This window comes from Chlorocebus sabaeus, chromosome 14, assembly GCF_047675955.1.
Source record: "Chlorocebus sabaeus isolate Y175 chromosome 14, mChlSab1.0.hap1, whole genome shotgun sequence".
Taxonomy (NCBI): domain Eukaryota; kingdom Metazoa; phylum Chordata; class Mammalia; order Primates; family Cercopithecidae; genus Chlorocebus; species Chlorocebus sabaeus.
This window is the reverse complement of record NC_132917.1, coordinates 50,309,424-50,324,056: the sequence shown is the minus strand read 5'-3', so window position 1 is coordinate 50,324,056 and position 14,633 is coordinate 50,309,424. Positions and strand designations below refer to the sequence as shown.

General features: G+C 33.5%; 1 protein-coding gene across 16 annotated transcripts in view; it reads left to right on the top strand.

Annotated features, from left to right (window-relative positions):
* NRXN1 (neurexin 1) overlaps nucleotides 1–14,633 on the top strand; it is a 1,137,472-nt gene that overhangs the window by 569,486 nt on the left and 553,353 nt on the right. For all 16 annotated transcript variants that reach the window (XM_073022966.1, XM_073022965.1, XM_038006271.2 and 13 more), the window contains 2 exons: nucleotides 1,129–1,302; nucleotides 8,294–8,413. In XM_073022966.1, coding sequence (XP_072879067.1) covers nucleotides 1,129–1,302; nucleotides 8,294–8,413 — 294 coding nt within the window. The remainder of the gene's footprint in view (nucleotides 1–1,128; nucleotides 1,303–8,293; nucleotides 8,414–14,633) is intronic.

Here is a 14,633-nt window from a genome sequence, read left to right as displayed (position 1 = left end):
TACATAACTTGTAGACTGGAGCTGTAGCAGCATATTACTGAATTTTGAGCTCAGCTTCCTTATGTTCCACGTTGATTAAATGTTTACTAAAGTCAGTTAATTACATTTATTGAATATTATCCAGATATGGTGAATAATCTGAAATAGAAAAAGAAACAGAATCCAACATAGATTTAAATCTCTCTCTTTTTATTTATTTATTTATTTTTTGGTAATAGTTCATAAAGTTGGGGAATCTCAAACTTAGAGACAAAAAGTTGGCAAAGCTAAGCCATGTGTTCCATTAGAAACTGCAATAAAATTAGAAAAATAAGTTAAAAACTTGTTAACGGATTTCAGAGCAGCCTAAAAATTCAAAGTAGTGTAATTTTACCTAAAAACAGAAACACCTGAAGAAGGATGTAACTTTCACTTATATACAGACTATTATGTGAGTTATTGAACAAGAGAGGTGCAAGCAAGGATAGCGGGCTTCAGCCCAGTATAGAAGGTGACTTTAGATATAAGAAGAAATTTGTTGAACTTCTGATAAAATGAAAGACACAGAGATCTCTAAGCAGAAGGTGAATTTAATAATAATCCCTGTTGACTGTGTATCCACTACATACTTTTGCTCTGGTGGATGCTGTATATATTTCATCTCATTTAATCATCATGAAACCCTCTGGTGAAGGTTTTTATTGTTCCTATTTTAGAAACAATGATACTAATAATTAGAGAAACTAATATGTGTGTGTGTATATATATTTATGTGTGTGTGTGTGTGTGTGTATATATATATACACACACTATATATATATATTTTCAAGGATGTAGGGCTTGCAAGTAACCAGGCCTGGATTTCAATGCAGGGGTATGCATCTCTATAGCTAGCCCACATTCCTTCCATTTGGCCACATAATATGGAATTACTTTAGTTCTCTATAGAAATAGCTTTTAGAAATGTCTCCTAGTGCCAGTATATTATTCAAACACCTCTGTTGTTTAACACTTCGGGGAAAACAGCTAGTCATAAATTTACATTTTTATTAACTTAATGGAAAACCTCCCTGTTTTTTCTCCATCCTACTGTGTGTTTAAAGTCAATGACATGGTACTTTTGTAACAAAGACTTTGATCTTCTTGCAGGTGACTTATATATAGGAGGAGTAGCGAAAGAAACATACAAATCCTTACCAAAACTTGTACATGCCAAAGAAGGCTTTCAAGGCTGCCTGGCATCAGTTGATTTAAATGGACGGCTTCCGGACCTCATCTCAGATGCTCTTTTCTGCAATGGACAGATCGAGAGAGGATGTGAAGGTATTAGATTTTTGTCATCGTGCCCTAAATAATTCTAATTCCACCTGTTTAACTGAGAATGAATCTCACTCTCCAGTAAAATGATCATAATTGGTCAAATACCCAATTTGGGCTTAGACATCCTTATTCATGTTTTCAATTTTTTATCTCATAAACCGTAAATTTTCTGTACAGTTTGCAAGCCTACATTAATGCTCAATGTAAAATGGGAACTATACCTATGGATCTTTTTTTTTTTTTTTTTTTGCTCTTTTGAGTTTTGTAGTACATTTGATTAGTTTGTTAATCAGTTCTACGATCCTTGCTTTATAGCATTAAACAAATACTACACCAGCAAGTATTAATCAACTTGTGCCCATTTTTAAAAATCTACATTGTTTTTTGTTTTAATTTTAAGTCCAGGGGGTACATGTGCAGGTTTGTTATGTAGGTAAACTTGTGTCATGGGGGTTTGTTGTACAGATGATTTTGCTATTTAAGTATTAAGCCTGGTACCCATGAGTTATTTTTCCTGATCCTCTCCATCCTCTCACTCTCCACCCTCCAGTAGGCCCCAGTATCTGTTGATCCCCTCTATGTGTTCATGTATTCTCATCATTTAGCTCTCACTTATAGGTGAGAACAAGCAGTATTTGGCTTTCTATTCCTGCATTAGTTTGCTAAGGATAATGAGAAGTCACTATGTCAGAAAGACATCTGCAAACATGTATTTATCACTGCACAATGCACAATTACAGATATATGGAATCTACCTAAGTGCCCATAAGCCAATGAGTGGATGAAGAAAATGTGGTATGTATATACCATGGAATACTACTCAGCCATAAAAAGAACAAAATAATATTTTTTGTAGCAACTTGGATGGAACTGGAGGCCAATATTCTAAGTAAGGTGACTCAGGAATAGAAAACCAAATGCTTCATGTTACTCACTTGTAAGTAGGAGCTGCACTATGGGTACACAAAAGCATACAGCATGGTATAAGGGACATTGGAGACTCAGAAGCTGGAATGGTGGGAAGGGGATTAAATGATGAAAAACTACCTATTGGGTACAATGTACAAGACTTGAGTGACAGGTTCACTGAAGTGTTAGACTTCACGACTATACAGTTCATCCATGTAACCAAAAACCACTTGTACACCTAAAGCTACTGAAATTAACAAATATTTTAAAATAAAAATAAGTAAAAATCTATATCCAATAGCAAATAATAAGAGAATAAAGTTCAGATACCCCATTCTCAAATCACTATTCAATTGGTGTGTACCTGGCAGAAACAGTGTATCCTGTATATTTTCAGTTTATTTTAGCAAAAACAGGTTTCTTGAATATTAACCCCAAGCTAATATTCATACATCAGAAATACACCAAAGTGTCTTCTTTTCTTTTGTGCTCTCTATCAGACCAAGATCTGTAGGATACTTTTTGATTGCTACTTTCATTTTAGATAATTTTCACTTCAACACCTCAGATTATTTGAGCAAATTCTTCCTCCATAAATGTAATTTAATCACATTATCATGAATTTTGTGGCTCTGGATGTGTTGCTGCTGCTTCTGTAATACTGAACACAGTTTGGGCCATTTTGAAAATTTTACATTTATGAGGAGATTTTATATGGGAGAAGAAGAAAGAAATTTGAATTCCTGTCCCCCAGCTGATTATGAATCATTTATTCTCAGCCAAAATAATGCCATTATATTTAGCAATTACTAAAGTACATGGAAATTTTATATTTGAAAATACATTTGTTTCCTCTGTGCCGCATATGTTTCCATGAAATGTTAGGTGAAATTCAGACTGTATTTCAATAATACCAGAGGATAAGGTTATTAATGGAAGGTGTTGTTGAGTTCATTTTTAATGTTATTAGTATATTTCTTTATTTGATATTTTGGCATAATGCATTTGTAAAACATAAGGAAACTATGTTTTTTTCTTTTTAGTTAATTTTAATTAAGAGAAACAAAATTGTTAAGGGGATCAATTCCCATTAGTGGATGAACACAAGAATGTGGGACGACATAATTCTTGGAGGTGATCTCATTAGTGAGAATGTGTACATTTATTTTGTTTCATTTTTTAAAGAAAAGTATTACAATCCCTTATGGAAAATATTTGTTAAAAATAGGCCTTTCTACAAGTTGCTTGGTATGTGACTTCTCACCTACAAGAAATGGTGACAGCAGACAGATATACCCAATGAGATAGAAAACAAGAGGCAAACACACAGGACCCCACCACTGGTATATAATGTGAGTGAGTGGGCGGAAGCAAGTAGATTAATACGAGCAAGATCTACTAACAAAGGGCATTTGCAGTAATGATGTTTGGTGTTGTCTACCCATATAATCTAGTAAGAAATTTGGTTAAGATGATTAATTACACATTAAACTCTTATTTGAACATCTGAACTCAGTCACTAATGGCATTGGTTCTTTCCTTATCTAGAATGCTTTATGTATCTGAGCTTTTATAATTTTCACCCCCGATACCCCATTTTTTCTTTATTCTTAGATTATTACTTTCTGTCCTGATTCTTTCATTCCAACATCAAGGTGAACAACTTTTAATTTACTATTATTTCTGACCTGTATAGTTTCTAGGAAAAATCTTAGATTTAACTGTTATAGGTACAGTTGATGCTATTCACACATTTTTTAAGATTAGTGATTTAACTGTAGATACCTAACAAATTCTCTTTCTAAAGATTGTTATCTCATGGAATTTGAGTCTAAACCACATTGGAATCACTTAACTTCCATATCCATATTGATGGGACTACTTAGCATATGTTTGGTATAACCTAATAATATCTTGTGAGGATTTTCCATTGTTCCTACCTAATACACCGACACATCTCTAAGCCTCTGCATGCAAAAAGTTTTTGATCTTCCCTTAATAATCATTTTTTGCCTTTTATTTCTAACATATTTCAGTGGGTAATAATTCATTTTATTTATAAAATGCACCTTCGCTAGAGGACAGATTTTAACCTGTCAAAGTCTATTTAGATTATTGTTTCCTGAATGTTAGCCTATATCAGGAATCACTTACAGAATCATTAAAACCCAAATCACGAGATTACAACCCTCTGGGTTTCTAATTTAGTAGATCTGAGACTGAGCCCTAGAATTTCCATTTCTAACAAATTCCCAAGTGATGCTGATGCTGTTTTACTGGAGACTATACTTTGGATGCTTTTTTTCTGTTTATATAACAGAAAATGGATACTGGTAATCAACCAATAAGCAGGCCCACTAAAGTCAAGATAACATCTCTACATAAAATCAGTGAAATTTTAACAGATGCTCTTTTTATACAACTGTGACATTCAGCTCTAGGCTCCATTATATATATAGGAATAATTTTCTGTTTAATTATGACAGCTATCATTGATAAAACACTGGTGAGAATATGTTTACCTATACTATCTCATTTAATCATCAAATCTCTATAAATTAGGTATCATTACCTTTTTTTTAATGAGTAGGTTGAGCCTCAGAAAAGTAAGGTGACATTCCTACATTCACACACCTAATAAGTAGATGATACAAGTTTCAAACCCGAGTTTACCTTACTTGAAAGCAGAGACACCTAACCTCTTTTGTCTATTATTCTTTGGTTTCTGGAAATTGTAGTTTTACCTTCATTTTTATTTCCCTTTTAGACATATTATTAATTTAAATAACTTGATACAAATGTCCTTGTTGCTTTTTCCCAATTTTATTCAGTGATAAAATAAAAAGAATAATACATAACTAAAAAGAAAAATAAATTTAAGGCTCTGCCTTGTGTAATGCCTATTAATGTTTAAATATTGTTCTAGAAGGTGAGTACTTTGAAAAATGTGTCTTGTCAGGCACACGCATGCATTGTCTTGTAATTCTTGAATATAAAAAACTATTGTGATAATGAAAATAAAATAAAGCATGTTTGTATGCTTACATAGAAGCTTGGCAGGTGCTCTGAGTTGCTGCTCTCCAATATGGGCAGATTATTTTTCTAAGAATGTAGTTTTACTAGTTTTAGAGTTTAGCGTTGTTTCTCAATTGCATTTCTGATAATTTTTGAAAAAAACAAAAACAAAAATCTGGATCTTAATTAGTTCTTGCTTCTGATCTTCTGCTGTGCAGGTCAGACAGCAAATAGCTATTTGATAAAATGGCATCTCCCCAAACTGGGCTTGTGTTATTCCCTGTTTATTTGCTTAACACTGGAAGAACTATGCTAAGGAATATTGCTTTGAGATTTTTTTTTAATATGCTAATTATTTTTTATCTATAATGCCATGGGATAAAGATCAGTAGACCACTTACCTCTCACAGTTTGGAACAAAAATTAATACTGAGCAATTAAGTGGTTCTTATTTCTTTACTACAAAGAACTAAGTTGAGTTTAGTGGTTCTTAGTTCTTTCTTACAAAGAACTTTGTTACAAAGAACTGGCCGGGCGCGGTGTTCACGCTGTAATCCCAGCATTTTGGGAGGCCGAGGCGGGTGGATCACGAGGTCAGGAGATAGAGATTATCCTGGCTAACACGGTGAAACCCCTTCTCTACTAAAAAATACAAAAAAAAATTAGCCGGGCGCGGTGGCGGGCCCCTGTAGTCCCAGCTACGCAGGAGGCTGAGGCAGGAGAATGACGTGAACCCGGGAGGCGGAGCTTGCAGCGAGCCGAGATCGCGCCACTACACGCCAGCCTGGGCGACAGAGCGAGACTGCGTCGCAAAAAAAAAAAAAAAAAAAAAAGGACTAAGTTGAAAAAAAAAAAAAAAAAACTGTTACATTTCTTCAGGTTTCCTGGACTTGGGAGGTCTTATTATTATTACTACTTACATAAAATACTATTTTTGTTTTTATTATTGTTATACCTATTGCTGTTATTATTATTATTGTAGAATTAAGATATACAATATTATGGTTTCTGAATTTGTGAATTCTTATATGCTAGGCTAAATTCAATAACATTCAGTAAAGAATGCCTTTACTGAAAAATTTGTAATGGAAATGTGATGATAAGGTACATGTAACTGTTTAGAAGCCATTTTCAAAATCATCTGTTTATATAAAGTAAAATTACAGAAAATTCTCATTTATTCACTGAAACAGGCACTTCAGAGGCTGTCTCTTTTATATTAATAGAATCTAATTAGCTGATGTCTGTTTTTCTATCTTTATAAAATCTGTGTGTTTATTTACTAGAAAATATATTTAGTTTATACTCTAAAGCTATTTAGGTAGACTGTATTCCCTTTTCACCCTTCTCTAAGATAGTTCCTATTGGTGAGGTTTTACTGTAACAGTTATTAACAGGGAAGTTTATAAGAATTGAAGACAGTTGTGAAAGTGTAGAAAATACAGACGTAACTCTAAAATTCGTAAGTGGCATATTCCCAATCTAGTAAGTTCAAGGATAAACGCTGCACATGGAAATTTTATTAGGAAAATTCCTTTATAAGGGATTATATTGCAGTTTGTTTCTTCCATTCTTCCTACTTCTTTCATCCACTCTAAATGATATACAGTATCATTTATGCAGTATTTGGTTGGTGTCACTCTAAAGTCCAGCTGTTGTCAGTGAATGGCTGGCTTTACAGTTTGAAGCCTTAATTGCAACAGCAAGATAAAAGATCTAGAGGGAAAAACATAGAAAGGGATAATTGCTCTGCTAATGATCATAGTCTACACTGTATCTGCACATGATGAATGGTGCTGCATGTTCCAAATAAGCAAAACGTCACTTTGGTAATGCATTCATATCTATCCAAGAGAGGAAACATACAAAGGCCCTTTTAATTTTCCTTCATTACATGTCATTGGCTCAATTAACCATTATATATGTATACATATGTACAATTAAATTCTAATAAATTACCGCTTTCTCATTTTTGGCTTCTCTTAAGATTTATGGCTGTTAGTATTAATTTGTTTGCTCTACATAGCATTTTTCTCCCCCTTTACAGCAGCATGCCTTTTGAATCTGAACGTTCTTCTGTGTTTGCCCCATTTCAGTATTGCTTACTAACATTTAATATATTTTGCTTTTTTTAATTTTGCTGACAAAGTTGCATTGATGAAAGCTGACTTGCAAGGTAGATAGCCCTGTGTGTATAAAACAAGACTGAAACCCCATAATACACAGTGGAAACCCTAAAATAACATATTTTACATTTTTGCAGTAACTGTTATTTGGGTTTGGATTTCATTTTTTTCCTTTCTTGAACGTTGTGCAAGAAGCCTTTGTAGTATAGTTTGTATAAAGGCTTTCAGTCTTGAATATGTTTGTATAGTGATTGCCTTTAGTGCTTTGATCATGCTTTTTTCAGTTCTTTGTTTTTCAGTGTTCTAGTTATGATTCTTTAGAAATAGACTAGCATTCTTTTTACTTGTATGTTAAATGGAGGCATGTCATTTATATGGAGTTTTTAATTTTATGTTTTATTGCATGAAATTGTTAAAGCATGTGAATTGATACTTGCCAACATACCTATTCAAAACACCCAGCAATCATAACTTTATCCTTCTGAAACCTCTAGGGCATTTTTGCATAACTCTCTTCAGTTATTTTGCCAATCTTATCTCAATTTCATGAAGTTATAATCTCCATTTCTCATTATGTCTCTATTCATTGGTCAGAATGTTAAGGAGATCCATTCATTTTCTAAAATCCAAATGGTAATAAAGAATTATTGAAGTTGGAATGAGATTACCTGCTACGATAATCATACTAGAAGCTATGTGCTTGCTTTTGCTATTTGTTGGTTTAGTTTATGATTATAATGTATTTTATCCTATACTTGAAACTTAAGAAAACCTTCATATTACAGCCTCTCAGTTCCTAATTCAGGTGTGTGAACTAGAACTTTCAAAACGAGTTTGGACATATCATCTGAGGTGTTGGCAACTACTATATGTGATCTAGCTCATGTATAAAACACTTTTGGATTTTTTTTAAGAACCCAAGTTTCCTTTGGATTGTTTTGCAGGCCCCAGCACAACCTGCCAAGAGGACTCATGTTCCAATCAAGGTGTGTGCTTGCAACAATGGGATGGCTTCAGCTGTGACTGTAGTATGACTTCCTTCAGTGGACCACTCTGCAATGACCGTAAGTACCTCTCTGATTATGGACTGATACTCACCGTTGCTTCCAGTTACTGTTTGATATCTAAAGTCTAACATCGAAAGTCCTTATATTAACTCTGAGTCAGTCAAACTGTCATAACCCATAGAAGCAGTTGTTTCTACAGAAAGAACAGTTTTGAAATAATTGTTAAAGTGGCTAAATCCTGTGATGATGGTGATTCTTTGGTTTTTGGGTTTATTTATTTATTTTTTAATTACTAATGATCACCTTGTTCAAAATAATGTTTTTCATTTCCAATATATGACAATTCTCTCAGTTTTTGAAAGAATCTTCATATTGTTTTATATTAAATAATACTTAATTTCATATGATTATGTCTTGAGGGCTGTAATTTTAGTGAATGGTTACAGGTCTAATTTTTCACTCTGTGTACATCTCTTTAAGCCCATTGCTGCCTTTTACTTTTAAAAAAATACGTTCAAACATTATCCTTCAGGCATTCTCCCTTATATCTTAGCAGCTTATGTTTTTCTCCTTAAAAATCCTTTAACTGAGTATTGCAATATAAGCATGAAAATGAAACACAACATTCACATTATATCATGGCATATCTGCTAGTGCCTAATTTATATCACAGCAGTGAGGGTTTGAAGATGGAGTTAACTGATCTATAAGATGAAGTTCTGTATCTTAATGTTCAAATAGGTCCTGATTTATAGCACATCATCAAAATGATAAAAGAATTTCATACAAAACATCACATTCTGCTATATTAAGAGAATATTCCTGACAAATTCACCTGGTTGTAGAATAGAATACGTGCTATATGTTGTCAGTGCTAGAACATTTAAGCTAAAGCTCCAGGATGATGGAATAGAAGATGTAATGATTGAAGGTTTGGATTTTGCAGCAGAGGCTGAATTTGAATGTGGATTTAAAGAAAGAGTAGAGCTTGTTCATTTTGACCTTTGTCTATCTGAGACTGTATTCATGTCAACAGATATGTGCATCACAATGTAGAAGATGGGGTCAACCTCCAGTAATCCACTGAACTGAGTTGTTGCAGCCTAGCAATAAAGTACAATTTACCTGCTGTCTTCAAATTTCCGTTCCAACATATTGACTATAGGAAAAACACACAACCAATACAGAGTAAAAATTTATGTAGAAGAGGCCTTTAACAACCATGCCACTGTAGATGGAGAAGTATTTGTTCTTTATTTTACTAGTTTCATCTCCCATAGAATTACAGTAAACCTGAAGCAATAAACATGTATTCAAACCATCATACATTTGCGAACACTGTGTTTCTGCAAGCCAAATCACACTTAAAACACAACAACGCCATTTTGGGTTATATAAACAACTTTACATAAAGTCTGAATAAATATATATACATAAAGCAACCTTACATGTGCTTTTCATAAGGATATGTATATATGTCTATAGACAAATTACTTCCTGCATTTGTTCCTGCTTCACAGAAAATGGCGTAAATTTATTTTCAACGACAATCAGAAGACTGAATATTTGTTAAGATTTTATTATCACAAATTTTTCATCCTGAATACGATCCTGACAGATGTATGACTACATGTGGTAGTTGAGAGGGATTTTTTTGGTGTGAAAATATTTTTCATGTTGCTAAAGAACTTTTTCTGCCAAACTATGCTTAATCTAGTTTCCATGTTTTACAAAACAGTTGCCATTTGGTTGTGGCAGACTGTGTATCCTCATATACCAGTTAAATATAAAGAGTATAATTTTATGTATGTATTTGTTAGACTTTTCCTAAAGAAACATCAAGATACAACCTTAAGTATCATGCTGTCTTCGAATCATTTTTACAGAAAACTATTTTAATGCTGCTCTTGGGTGATAGTACTGGTGACGACAATGATAAGGCTATTTGTTATTTTCTTGTAAATAGGTAAATGTCATTCAATAAATGTGTCTCCTGATATGCCTCTTGCACAAATCAGCATTAAAATTACTTTAGCGAGCTCTCAGAATACATGCATTTTGATTAAATCATTACCTCTTAGTGGGTTTTCTGAAAATGTGAAATGGTTCCTTGGCTTATACATTGGAATTTCAGTGGTGAGAATACATAGACATAAATCAATATTTTAAAGCAAATCTTATTTTGTATCAATTATAATTGGTAGAAGATATAGTAGCAATTGTTACTTTGAAGATGTGGAATTAATAAGCAGTAGAAATAGCATGCAACACTTTCCTCACTTTTTAAATGGATCAAAATAAATCTTGTCTCTACATCTCACTGTTTTTCTATAAGATGCACAAATAAAATTAGTGTGATTCCCGGGATTTTAACAAACTCCTTAAAAATCCTTAAAGAAAGTGATTTTTCTTTTAAAATAAAGCCGTTTAAGGCATTTCATTTCTTAATGAAATTTTCATCTCTAGGTTAGTTGTGTATTCATAAATTCTGTGACTGCAGCCTCCAATTACATAGAAATCAAAAAAGAAAATAGAAACAAAACTTTTTAATGGGTGAACGAACATTCTACATTACAAATGAGACCTTCCCTCCCCAAAAATAGAATTTCTAAATGTCATCTTGCTGATAGGTTTCATAGAGTGGGTTAGGGTAACTAGAAAAATTTATTTATATTAGCCTGGAGATATAATTAACAATGGGAAGATGGGAATACTTTATAGCTTGTAAATGTAATCTTGGATAAATCATACTAATTAATTGAACTGAAAGGAATCTTTCAAAAAGAAGTGCTATTCAAAATAATGCCAAAGGCTGTTTTTAAAGAAATGTGTTTGTGAAACCCTTTCTTCCCTGGAAAATTGCTGTCTAAGTGACCTACTCATTGACAAAACAATTGTTCTGTGCATGTGTGTATGTGGATTTGCATGTGTGTGTGTAGGGTAATGTCATATACTCACCTCCTCAAGTTTTCTTCCATACCAATACCAAATTTTAGATCCTCTGTGTAATTTTTCTGATACATAATGTAATTTCTTAGCTATCTCCCATTTCTTAGTCCTCTTTCCGCTGATCCATTCTGTGCCTCTCTGCCAGTTTTGTTCTTTCTTCCTATTACTCCTAGATTAAATGTCATCATTCTCTTCTAATTCTCCTATCCAGAGGCAATACTTTTTTTTTTCTCCTCTGGCTTCCCATAGAATTTTGTTTATGCTATTTGATTGGCCATCATTTTTTCCTTATAGTTACTTGTGTTTAGTCTTATCTCCCTATAAGACTGTACACTTCTACTAGGAATAATATTCTTCTTTGTTTTCTTGGTTTATAAGCCCAGTGTTTTTTATAGCATGCTGCACGTAATTGTAATAACTCACTAAATCAAAATGTGCTAGATACATGAATCTTGCAGAATAATTTCAAGTATATCCTCAGTGTCCAATACCACTCTCCAAGTTAGTCAATGTGGAATTCATGGACCTCAATGGTCTGACCCTAGCCTTCATGTTCATACTCATCTATTGCAGAACCTTGTCCATATGGCATATTACTGCCAATTTACTTATTTACAGCTTTCTAAACAACATTACACTTTCCAATTTCCTCACCATTGCTTATGGTAATTTCTCCACCTGGAAAATGCGTTCATTCTACCTGGAATACATTCTTTCACTATGTCTGCTTGAAGAAATATAATTTCCTTTTCAATCTCTACTAAAACTCTTTTGTCCCATGGAAACTTCCTTTGTTTTCTGAGCTTGTCATTATTTTTCTGTCTTCTGAAATTATAGGGAATAGTGTGCTACACTACATTGTATGGTGTAGCTATTTATGAAATTTCTCTTGGATGTAACCATTTGCAGAGCACTTACTATGTGCCAGTTCTGTGCTAAAAGTTTACGTTCATTATAAATTTTATATATCACCTATTAATGCTTACATATTCCTCCACCATCATCATACCAGTGTGCTACACAATAATCTTTTTCTGCTTTCACCTGGTGGTCCAGAATAGAATGTAACCATATTAAGCTAACTTAATGTCAGGTTGGAGAAGATGAATATGGCTATGACCACATGGAAAATAGCGAGCATAATAACATTGTCAGATTACATTAGTATAGAGATGTTGTATGCCAAATTACAGTTCAGCTTCAACAGTGTCTGTTACCATAAGGGAAGAATATATCATAGTGCTGTTATTTTGGTGCTACAGCTTAGGAGGGTGTGGGTTCTGTTTTATTAAAAGGCTATTTTCAGAATTCTAAACTTTGCCAAGAGAAAATCTTTCTGATAGGAATTTACTGTATCTTTCATGTGAGAGTTAGAAACATTCACTGAAACAAGGATAAAATACACTTCACTGTGACTTTTTACCATGACATTTAAAAAATATCTTCAGCTTTGTTTCTCAGCTTCTTTTGTTGTTTGAAAGAGAATCCAATATCCAGTGTCTGAGCATGAATATCTGAACTAATGGAAGTGAATCATAACATATATTTTTAAAAACCTGGATCCGAGTAACATTATTTCTCTCCCATTTAGAGCTGCCAGTAGTATTAAGCTGTGAGGTGATTTGCTGCTGGTGTCACTTAGGGCTGAATAAAATTTAGCAATTAGCTATATCCACAACCAGATACTGTTTGTGAGTATGATGAATCTTATTAACCTTGATTTTTTTCTAAATGGAAGTCCTTAAGCTGTTTAAAGCCATTCATAAGCAATATTTACTGAAAACACCTTAAAAAAACTATCTATGGGGAAACAGGGTCATACCTGCTTCGGGTAAATGATAAAGGATTAAAATATTGTTCATACTAAGTAAGAAAATGTAATAAAGGACAGAAAATAAAGCATAATGTATGACAGAGAAATGTAATACATTATAGAAATACTATCTGCTACTATTTTATGTAAACTTATCTTTGTTCTTCTTGTGAGTAATTGACATCATAAAAGTAGATGCATAAATGGAAGCATTGGTCTTTTTATATTGTTGTTGGGCAGCTGAATAATAGTTTCACTCTGTATCTATATGAGAAAAGTTGGGTGGGGAGAAAAACACTAAAAAAGGGAGTGGAGTAATGCTGTATTTGAATTATCCATGTTAGTCCCTTGCACTGTTCAGTACCTTGATGATTCAACTCTCAGCAGCCTTTGAGTCTGTGAATTCTGCAACCTTGGCCCCTAGAAATCAGAAAGGAAGCAGACCCAGTCAGAATGTTTTCTTTACTTATGGATTTTCCTGCTAGTATGCTCTAATTTTTCTGGCTTCATTAAAACTCTGTCTGTGTAGACCTTAATTCGACTCAAATGTTAGCACTCCTCATCATCGATCTTATAGGTAAATATGGAGATGGCTTTCAATGTTGGCCTTACTGTGGTAACACTATGCTATCTCACCAGAGCCCAGCTAACTAGAGCTGCATTCAGAGGAGGTTTTGCTAGTCACCTTGACTAACCATTCTCAAGGAAAGACAATGGTTTTAGTTGTCACTAGATGCTATTCAAATAGATCTATGACCATAGTCTTATCTGAATTTTTTTTTTCCATGTGAATGTATTATATCCATGTTTATCATGTTACTTCCATCTGTAGCAACACAACAGGTGCAGAATCAAGGCAGGGTGGGGACACTGCCTTAATCAGAGGTGCTAACTTTTGAAACTTGAAGCCATTAAGTTTAATTTTACTTTTTATATAGATTTTACTTCTGTAAAAATGATGTACCAAAAGTCTGTGTGAACAAACTGAAGATAAATCACAGTGAATTATCAGAACCATGCAAAATACCAAATAAGTACAAATAATAAATAACTTAGTATGACAGATTGAGTAAAGAAAATGTGATAAGTACACACCATAGAGTACTGTGCAAACATAAAAAGAAATGAGATCATGTCTTTTGCAGGATAATGTATGGAGCTGGAGGCTATTATCCCTAGCAAATGAATGCAGGAACAGAAAACTGAATACAACATGTTCTCACTTGTAAGTGGGAGCTAAACTATGTGAACTCATGAACGCAAGGAAGGGGGCAGCAGACACTGCAGTCTACTTGAGGGTGGAGTAGGAAGAGGGAGAGAAGCAGAAAAGATAATTATTGGTTACTAGGCTTAATACATGGGTGATGAAATAATCTGTACAACAAACTCATGTGATATAAGTTTACCTATATAATAAACTTTCACATGTACCTCTAGACCTAAAATAAAAGTTAAAAAAAAAAAAAAAGTATCATGTTATTAATCAGGAAGATATTTAAAGAGAGTAAACTGTTC